The sequence below is a fragment of the Penaeus japonicus genome, unplaced genomic scaffold, assembly GCF_977035675.1.
Source record: "Penaeus japonicus unplaced genomic scaffold, GWHDUDI00000001_assembly GWHDUDI00000009, whole genome shotgun sequence".
NCBI classification, from domain to species: domain Eukaryota; kingdom Metazoa; phylum Arthropoda; class Malacostraca; order Decapoda; family Penaeidae; genus Penaeus; species Penaeus japonicus.
Genome location: NW_028234411.1, coordinates 14,700,908 through 14,712,112, shown reverse-complemented (window position 1 = coordinate 14,712,112; position 11,205 = coordinate 14,700,908). Strand labels below are relative to the sequence as shown.

Genomic DNA, 11,205 nt, shown 5'->3' with positions numbered 1-11,205 from the left:
TACTACTAGGTCCGCACGCCATTAATGCTCTTGTGGGGATGTTGGGACCTAACGAAATGCACAGTAGTCATATCTTCAAACTGTTTCATAATAGGTCTGTGACATAGGAATGAGTTCTGGGGTCTCAATAATCTTTCTCTTGGACATTCCGGATTCTGAATGGCACATACTGTGGTTAAAGTAAAGAAATTCTTAATCACCCTTATTTTGCTACAATTTGTGTCTACTGAGAAAGGAAAAAATCAACAGCCAATGGGTATCTATAATAAGATTTAATTTCATCTTTGACATAATTGTCTAAATATAAAATCCTACTAGAAATTGCAGTTTATTTCAATTTCCATATACAGAGACATGCAAGCTCTATACTTTGAACTTTTCATAGCATCATAATAGTTCTCCTTGAGTTCTGTTTCTCCCCTTTATTCTAGTCTTGTAGCTCGTGCATGAGTGAACAATAGAAAAATAACTAACAATCATAGATTCTCAGAAAACAATTAAATACAAAGTGATCTAAATAAAGTATGCATAAATGCATCTTACAAAATATTTTCTTTTAATAATTCTCAAATTATGTACCAAAACCTCAACTGGATTTTTTTCTTTTTTCTTTTTCTTGAGAATCCTTAGATTTCATTATACATGAACAATAAACATCAAATAAAAAATCACTTTAAAGATAACATTCTGTCAAAAGAATTATATTCTATAAAAACCCATGCTCATAAAATATTGTAATTCCATATAATATGACATTATGAAACTCTTAAAAGCACTTGGTCTTATACTGTATACTTGGGCATAACTCCACAAAAACTACTGTAACAAAGGCTATAATTTCCCGGTTTCTGATATATGACTCTGTAATAAAGTTTTAAGATTTTCTAAAGAATCATTCTTCATTGCTGACCGAATGCTTGAGAAGAAGGTCATCCAGTGGTGTAAGTTATGCCTATAAAGAAAAAAGACACAGTTAAGCATCCCTTAATATCTGACAATCAGTCCAGCAAAAAGTTGTAACTAGTCCACTTAAACATTACATACTATATCACACAATGAAATACTATCTTCACATGGGTTTTGCTATTCCATCTGTTAACTTATTTCTGATATATCTGTTAAGCTGATTTTTTCTGTAAGTTTAATAGCACAGTGTAAGTGTAAAACTTATGATAATATCCTTATCATAAACACTAAATCTTATCTACAGTACTGGAAAAAAAAAAAAAAAAAAAAAAAAAAAAAAAATAAAAAAAAATATATATATATATAGTTATATAATATATATATATATATATATATATAATATATATATATATATATGTATATATATATATTACTTGAAAACAACTGTGAAATAAATGTACTCATTCCAGTTGACTTAACTATTTCCCAGTGTATAAATAATGTACTTGTATGTAGCATAGCACATGCATAAATCCAAAAGTACTTACATCATCAATAAAACTGGTCCCAGGAGTTCATTAACATTTATGAGATGGTGAATGTATGCCCGAGTGAAGTTCTGGCAAGTGTAACACTGACATCCAGCCAGCAGTGGCTTTGTTGAGTAGAAATTACTGAAATATTAAAAGACTAATAAATCAAAAGCATTACCATATACATATTCCATATGCATGCACCCTGTCCCCTCATATACATAGGCTTTCACCTTCATTTTCCCTTTCACTCTCTCTCTTAGCTATTTCCCTAATCTTGGCTTCTTTTGTAAATTTACATAATCTATTAACCCATTTACGACGGGGGCATTCCAGCCTTGCATGTCACAATGCCGGGGCTCTCGAACGCATAGGCCTAAATCAGTTAAATAAACGATGCCGTATCGTGTCCCCAGCGAATAGGCCTAGAATGCGCAGTACAGTTGTGTACCACCCGTCACAAGAGGGTTAAGACCATTGCAGAAGATATAATCATCTACTGATACTGAATCAAAACATTCCTTTAATCTGTTCACAATTATCATATATCATAGATATACCAAACAAGTCTGATAAAATAAACATTCTTTTAGTTTAAATAATCACTCCTATCTCTGCAAAATTGTTAAATCAGTTGAACCATTGCAAAAATGCCCATGTAATTGCTGTGGGGCTGCCATTCAGTAGGTTTGGTAGAACAAGGGAGACTCATTCTTCGCTCCACAACCCTTTTTTCTGGCCACCTCTTACTCCTTTATACATTAGGGTACAGAAAATCTTCTCCACTGCTTTGTGCTTTGTCAAGTGAGACTTAAAGCAGGTACTGGCATGGATATGACAATGTTTAGAGAAATAAATCTTGCAGTTTTGTCTTTTATTCTCCATAAGAAGGAATATATGCTGTACACACCTCACACACCTTGCATATGGTCAAAAATGCTCATGGCATCAATGTGTTCCAAATTGGTTAACCATGATGACATACAAGTTTTTGGATTGAGGCGGGTGTCATAATGTACATGATGAGAATCTTCATGGCATTTTTGATGTTGGAGGAGATTGGATTGTGTGTTTCTTTACTGTATTATGATGATGATGACAATTGCAATCAAAATTAATACAACTGCCGTAATATGCAGTTAAATGGGTTTAATCTAAAATCTAAAATATAGATAGCACCACTTTCTCCAAGCACCAGCAGGAGAGAAAGCCTTGAATGGTCTCTAGCTGGCATTATCTTCAGAGAGCAAAGACATATAAGATGTCAATCTCTTGCTCTAAAGCACCACCAATCAAGGATGTACAGGCAGAATGAGAAGAGGAAGGTGACTCAAACCATGCCCATTGTCTACAATGAGTCCTTGTGGATTGTTATTATTTTGTATTAGTTTACAAAATTAAAGTTCCTTTTTGTCCTCCTATAAAACCACAATACTTTCATCACACTGAGTATAAAGAAAATAATGAGCTGATATGTTTTACAAGTAGCGAAACTAGGTCTTGATATTTGGCTCGAAGCTGCCTCACTCTGAAATAAAACCCATCTGGGGTACCACTAGTGGCCATCCAGCTTTTCCTATCAGATATCTTGTTGACAAGAATATAATTGAGTCATTTTAGCTAACAAGCTGTACAGTTAGTATGTTATACTGTTGAAGCTTATTCTTGCTTTTTGAGTATACATGCAATTATGCAAAAAGTATGACATTATTAATTTCATACATCATTGAGTCATTATAGGCAAAAAAAATCTGAAAAATTCTAACATCCTGTATATATCCTACCCACACACCTCTGAATGACAATGTGCACCCAAGGGGAAGCAATCAAAACTTCTATTCTGTATTCCCTATAAGAATGTGGCAATAGAACAATACAGGCCAGAACCATAGGAATGAAAAACATCTGACCTGCCAATCACATTAAGTGTTATTTCAAGTGCCCAGAGAAATCCTAAACTTTTTAATCTAACAAGCTCATTTTGCAAAGCTGGTAAACTGGAAGCAAGGCAGTTCTGTCCAGCTTCTGTGTCTTAAAACTGTAAGTTGAAGATTCTTTGGCAACTAAAATTTAAAATTTTAATTCTCTCCTTACAAATCTATATCTAAATATAAGAATGACAACTCTAACAACAAGCACTATAGCTAAAAATATCTTAATAAAATAAAAGATTCCAGGATCAATCTACTTTAGAATAATAAAACACATCTTGAATCTCCTGTATCCACATTCATCCATCCTATGTACACCCAAATCAAGCACCTTAACCAGTTTCATAAAGCCTTGCTATCACATTACATTATTTAGGGATCATATCACTATGGTCAGTTTCTACAGCAGGAAAATCATCAATAAGGAATCATGGATATTTGCACTGTCCACTATTTCTTTGTCTTATTATCTTTTCCACAAGTGATTTGTCATGAAAATGTCAATTAGGTCCACCTGAGCTCCCCTGCTTACTCCATTCTTTTATTTTTCTTCAATTCTTTTATTAACCCATTTAAGCACTGGTGCATGTCTGTTGATGTCTCATGTCCACTATTTCTTTGTCTTATTATCTTTTTATACATATAGATGGTTCCACAAGTGATTTGTCATGAAAATGTCAATGAGGTCTCCCTGAGCTCCCCTGCTTACTCCATTCTTTTATTTTTCTTTAATTCTTTTATTAACCCTTTAAGCACTGGAGCATGTCTAATCAAGAGAGGCCAGACTTAGTTTACCCTTTCTATTCCCTACAAAACTTTCTGGTTCCCCTATCACCACTCTTGCCCCAACTATGTTCCCAGCTGCACAAAAATTCCTCACACACCTCCAAATTTAGGAGTGCCTTTTTAACCCCTTAACCCATTGGTCGCGGTATTAAATAAATGTTTGTGCAGTAAGATGGCTGGTTTACATGTCTGGCACGGTGCCATCCGCGTCTATGACCGACTCTGCCCTTGCAGCAAATCATGCCATCCGCTGCCTATGGGTTAACAAAAGGTGACAAGATATCATGTCAAGTGGTGGTAGCATCAGTTGCTGGGGATGAGATATTTCATCTTGGCTATCCTCCTGACCTGCGTGCTGGGTGATCGGACGTGTAGTGCTTGGCCACGGACAGTGCGGGCGAATAGCTCAAAGCATTAGGCTTATGCCTTTGAAATATCCCGGCATTTCGACCATTTGGAGCCAAAACAGTCCCGTCTTTAACAGGTTGATGATGGGTGACATGAGAACATGTCATGTGGTGGAAGCACTTGCCGCCGGGGACAGAATATCACATCATGGCTTTTTGTATGGCCAGAAGGCTGGGTGATCATATTTGTAGTGGTTGGCCACGGCTTGAGTGGGTGAATAGCCTAAGGTGTTGGACCTACACATTTTGAAATACCCGCCGTTAAGACCAGGCTGATCTAAAACTGTTATTGGGTTAATTCCTTGTATGTCAAATATCAATACATCTTTAGTCATAGCCTAGCTTCTGTCAATAACATGTTCTTAGATGTAATCAATAGAACAAACCTAATTTAACATATTGTGAAACAAATCATAGCAAAAAACAAAAATTTATGTATAGAATAGAAAATCACATACAATATATACAATATTTTTCTATAGATTAGCATACATACTAGTGTAATGAAATAGGATATAAGTAATCAAATGTATTTGCATTTCTCTATGATATATATCCACGCCAACACATTTCAAGCCTAAACTGCATATTCTTTAAAGTTATAGTTCAAGGGTGAATCTCATGTTATCAAAATATTAATCAAACATACCTGCATATTGAAAATCATAGACAGAGCATGGAACTACATTCTGAATCAATTATATTATACATATAATGATCCCATATCTGCTTATTAGTAATGTAAGTCTAATCAAATAGAAACACTTAAGAAAAATAACAGGGAAAAGAAAAAGAAAAAGAAAAAGAAAAAGAAAAGAAAGAAAAAAAAATAAGACAGGTCTCTAACTCCAAAGACTATCTGAGATTTGCACACTACATCTCTCAAAAAATCTCCCATGTACTGAAACTCCAAAAGTTGTTTTTTGATTTTGATATAAGAAGTCCCATAAAACAGGTGAAACTTTCATACCTTTTATCCTTTAAACAAATTTCATATGCACTTGATAATTCATCTTCTGGAATGTTCTCTTTGGCATCTTCTTCCTTGTTTGTTTGCTTATCTTCACTACTGGCCTCAATGCTCTTATCTGATTTCAGTTTTTTATTTTGATGTTCCAAGTTTTCCTTTTTGAGGACTTTCTCATCAGGACTTTCCCTGAAAATTAGAGTCAACTGTCAAAGTAAATCTAGGTCAATCACATCAGCAAAGAAAAATAGGGAAAACTTCAATTCTGCATTATTTTATTAATTAATTGACTTAACTATAGAAATCTTTTTGAGTTCATCTTTATTAACTGCTGTAAATAAATTGATTTTTTTTCATCAAAATTTTGTATGCATTTCCCTTATGCATAAGGATGTATATAAGAAGTATCTGTCAGAAAAAAAAAAATTGTTTGCACAGACTTGTCTTTAGGGACACACAATAACTAGACTTCAGGGGATAACTATAAAAAAAAAAAAATTAATTGACAAAATAAAAATACTTCATACTTCATATACACAGCAATCATATACTTTCATTATCATAACAAGGGTTTTACTTATAAAAACTCACATGGTTAGGCTTAAGGGGAAGATGAGAGCTCCTTTTCTCTCAGTAACTAAATATGGGAAAGAAGAATCAAAGATATCCACACCCTGCTGCACTAGGGTGATGATGGCCAGTGGATTCCATGCGCCCGATGCTTGTCGAGGGAGATCTTGAGGTAAGGGGTCCTACATGTATTGAGGGTCACAGAATATTTTTATAAAACAACAAATTATATCTACTGTAAATTGGAAGCTCAGTTAACAACCTTACCAAAAGTTACTGTAAAAGGTAAATGAAGGAAATGTGGATATTGAAACATACTAATAGAGCTGCTTTAAGACATTCCAAAGACATTATTTAGAGTCTGGAAATACATTTTGATTTTAAAACATATTTCTAATATCATTTAATAACTGTATTTTAACCTAAATCATCCTAAAAACTAGGAATTTAATGAACAAATGCCATGAGTGCTGGATTTATTTTTCTCTCTACAGAATAAAATATTAAGAATAAGAATCTTTCCCTTTTAATGACTCTCCAAAGAACTGAAACTGGAAAAAACACTTTAACCAAGATCTCCAAAAGGTAACTAGAAATAACCAAAAGAAGCTGCATAAGACACTTGGAAGGAATATAAACCATTATAAAGAAAAGTTCCACTTCTTTTTAAAAGCATGCTTATACTTACCAAAGACACTTTTACAAGGTTGGAGAGTAGTTTCAAGTCAAGCTTCTCTGTTGTTACACCATTAGTGTGTAAACCCAAAAGTGAGAATCCTGATATTGCATCATCTTTAGTTTTCTCAACTACAGCTTTGGAAAATCTGTTACGTTCATCTATACTGTGACCCCCTAATAATGGTGCAAATAATGCAGCATCAGACAGCCCCTGTAAAAGTAAAAATGAATTATTAAAAAATGCATACACACACATACATAAAGATACACACATATGGATGCTCACACTCACAGATATATAAGCCTTTGTTTTGTTATATAAATAAGGAAATAAAACTTTATTAACCTATTCCGGATGGGCAGTCTACGAGCAGCACCAGCTAAAAATTAGAGGGACGGGGAAAGTGTTTTCTTTGCCCTCTGGGTAGCGCAGACTAGGTCAAACAGTATCTATCAATAAATCCATCATAAAATGCAGGTTTAGGCTTACTTTGGAACCCGGTGGCTCTGGAGCTAGCACTGTTACAGCCATAATACTTCATGCTGTGTGCACACTTCAACTGTGAGCATATCCTGTTGTCATGTCATGTACGCATTGACACATCTTTTAGGCCTAATTGGTGACATTATGCATGTCATGACACCCGTATATCAGAGAAGCTGTTTTAAATTATACCATGACAATGATAACAAATGCACAAATCTATATTATAATTCAAGTCAAATGGTGGACTCTTTTAATAAATGCATCAAAAGTGATATTCAATACCCATATTGGCACTTCAACATGACAGCACATCTACCATTTGACTGTAAATATCATGATTCTCTCATTCTCTCTCTCTCTCTCTCTCTCTCTCTCTCTCCCTCTCCCTCTCTCTCTCTCTCTCTCTCTCTCTCTCTCTCTCTCTCTCTCTCTCTCTCTCTCTCTCTCTCTCTCTCTGTCCCCTCTCTCTCTCTCTCTCGCTCTCTCTCTCTCTCCCCCCCCTCTCTCCCTCTCTCCGCCCCCTCTCCCTCTCTCCCCTCTCCCTCTCTCTCCTCTCCTCCTCTCTCCCTCCTCTCTCCCTCTCTCTCCTCTCACCCTCTCTCCTCTCTCTCTCTCTCTCTCTCTCTCTCTCTCTCTCTCCTCTCTCTCTCTCTCTCTCCTCTCTCTCTCTCTCCCTCTCTCTCTCTCTCTCCTCTCTCTCTCCCTCTCTCTCTCCTCTCTCTCTCCCTCTCTCTCTCTCTCTCTCTCTCTCTCTCTCTCTCCTCTCTCTCCTCTCCTCTCTCTCTCTCTCTCTTCTCTCTCTCTCTCTCTCTCTCTCTCTCTCTCTCTCTCTCTCTCTCTCTCTCTCTCTCTCTCTCTCTCTCTCTCTCTCTCTCCTCTCTCCTCTCTCTCCTCTCTCTCCCTCTCCCTCTCTCCCTCTCCCTCTCTCCCTCTCTCCTCTCCCTCTCTCCCTCTCTCCCTCTCTCCCTCTCTCCCTCTCTCCCTCTCTCCCTCTCTCCCTCTCTCCCTCTCCCTCTCATTCATTCATTCATTCACTCTTACTCTCTCACTTTTAATCACCTTTAATCACTATAAGGTACCTGCTTCTTTTTACTGATGTCTATGCACTGATCCAACATAACTGTAGAGTTCATGACTGACTTAGATATTCTCTTCTTTGAGGAGTTTCCATCTGTGTCTGCATCATTTAGAGCTTCATACCAGTCAGGTTGCATAGACTCCACTAACTCCATGTATCTGCAGAAACCATAATTTTATACTAATGTAATGTAATGAGAAAACTTTGCAATAGAATAATTATCACATCAAACTAGAATGATATAAAGAAGAATAATATAAAAATTACTTTTCAGCTGCAATGATTTGTCTGCCCCCGTATGTCCATACAGAAATGCCTTTTTTCTCATTATAGCCACTTGGTGTCATTTTTGTGGCATCCTGGACTGTTACACATACACCATGACTCTGAAAGAGATTTACAACACATAACATTAGTATTTTCTTTTTGACAATAAACAATATGGGAAGCTTACATAAGGTTAATCTAGATTTATGAAAATAAATTAGAATTCTCATAAAAAAAAATCACATATTAGAAAGATGGATATTATTGTCATTATTTTTTTCCCAACAATACTGATTCAGTATCTTACACAGAAATAAAGAAAACAAAATCAAAAGCAATTAAACCATTTAAACAAACTGTCTACCTTGAGTGCTGAAAAGTGTGCTACACCTTTTTTGAATTTCTGGAGAGTTTTTGTTAGCTCACAAAAATGTTGCGCAGGAACACACACTGGCACTTCCTTCTCTACTACCAAGTGTAAAACATCCTGCAAAAGTATAAATATTATATCTTTTAATGGAAGCAATACTGTACAAATATCTGACATAATCTATATAATCTTGTGTGATAAGGATTATAAAATCACTTCCTTTGACTCACTCAAGGTGAAGAAAATTACTGGAATACATCTCAGTATACTTTAACAACCAGAATAAGTGTGTGTGTGTGTGTGTGTGTGGGGGGGGGCATTGTCACACATTAACGAAAAATGCTTATAATGCACTGGAATGTTCGTGAGGAATCTTAACATTGCTTTTATCAATGCAATGATTGAAAAAAATGATAGTACATACATTGAATATGGTCACATCATATATATAACATATTTGTATAAAAGAGAAAGAAAGAAATATCATCAGGCATTTTGAATAGAATCTAACTAATGGTATAGAAACCTCCTTTCATCTCCTTACTTGAGTCAGATGCGGTGCACTACCACCCAGTGTAGATATGATAGACAGAGGAGTATTATGAACAGCTGTGGGCTGGCTCCTCAACCCTGTCAGCCTTCCAATGCGGCCACCACCTTTACTAGCTTGCTCCACCACAAACTTCATTTTTGATGAAAACAAATCTGGAATCAAAGTTTCTATGAATCCTATGAATTTATTAGTGATAATGCTGGCATTAATTTACAGAGTACCTAATCATTTCTCTCTATAATGCTCTAAAATTGTGAATCTCCTATCTTTTCATGCTCAAAAGCAAACTTTTCAGTCCAGAATGTGCATTAGACAGATTCTCTTCTCTGTATCAATAGTTCAGAGTAATAAAAATAAGTGCATATTTTAGCTACTGGTACATAAATCTTATTGCATATGCACCTGTAAGTATGTTTAACAATTACCTCTCACATAGTACCAAGTTACACTTTTGTATAATGTCATACTAACAAGGCATAAAATAAAGAATGGGATACCATGATAATGAATATTCATGGAGGTCTAAAAGCTCTATCCTTTCACAATATATGTGGTGGTGTTTTGCTAGCCTATAACTGTGAATACAGCAGCAAGTGTCTGGTGTCGCACCTTTCTTCACCTATTGAAAATGGATGGTAAAACATTGATGCCATGAACATTATGAATTATATGGCAAGTGCATAAGGTGCCACTGCCAGTTTGGCTATTTTGTCAAGTTGCACTAAGAGGTAGGTGGGAATATAGTTGTCAATTGTATTTCTTACATTTGTGAATGTATGGTGCATCTTATGCCTATATGGAGTCTAAACTACAGGTATTATATGTCTAAACATTGTCATAACATACTTGTACACACAAAGTCTCACAATCTGATAAAACACTAAAAAGTGTAGATGCTCAGTAATGTAGTGTATAAATAAGGAAGAACTGGGCGGGGAAAAATGGTTTTGGGTCAAAGCCTCCTGCAATCCACCAACTCTCCCGTTAAATTCATAGGCCTTGTCCGCAAAGGGTTAAATATTGCTAATATTATCGCTACTGTTCGAATCGGCCGAACTACAAGGTGTATAAGGAATGGAATCCATCGATACCAAATTCGTTAGTATTGGCTTTTATTTCGAATTGCCACATTTCTGCTTTCCAAGAGTGGCAATGAACGAAAACCCGAGTTTGTGTCAGCCAAGTGATTTAACTCGCCCCCGTCAGGATTGAGGTTTATCGCGCAACACTCTCGATTACTTACCTTAGCTAAAAGTAAATATGTGACAGGTGGTGCAGTGGGTTATTTTATTTCCTTTGAAAGCGTTAACAGCTTCAGACTGATGTTTGAGCACAAGGAATCGACAACAAGCATGTGGTGTAAGTTGAGGGATCATTGATGTAAATGTTTACGTTGTCATATACGCTCGTGTATATAAAATGTAAAATGTTTAACTATGCGTGAGCCTAATTATACAGTTGCATTGTACATATTTATCGACACAGATATGTACTTATACGTATAAGCATATTAACACAATAAAAGACATCTTTACCATTAACGTCTCTTACAGGTTCTTCTCATGGATGATGGATCTGAGCCATCCTTTTCATTTGGTAATATGGTGGTGGTTCCTCCCCGATCTTAGATAAATTTGCATCGATTTCTTGTTTTCTTCCTTCCTCTATTACT

The 11,205-nt window shown here is 35.8% G+C and overlaps 1 protein-coding gene across 1 annotated transcript; it reads right to left on the bottom strand.

The window, feature by feature from the left end:
- Positions 1–257: 257 nt before the first annotated feature.
- Positions 258–10,928, bottom strand: LOC122260277 (queuine tRNA-ribosyltransferase accessory subunit 2). The gene is made up of 10 exons (XM_043027476.2): positions 10,777–10,928; positions 9,525–9,685; positions 8,975–9,097; positions 8,611–8,729; positions 8,345–8,501; positions 6,789–6,989; positions 6,122–6,282; positions 5,534–5,719; positions 1,455–1,580; positions 258–952 (listed from the first exon to the last, which is right to left on the bottom strand). The coding sequence occupies exons 2-10, from the start codon at positions 9,666–9,668 to the stop codon at positions 832–834; spliced, it is 1,338 nt and encodes a 445-aa protein (XP_042883410.2). The 5' UTR covers positions 9,669–9,685; positions 10,777–10,928; the 3' UTR covers positions 258–831.
- Positions 10,929–11,205: the final 277 nt, after the last annotated feature.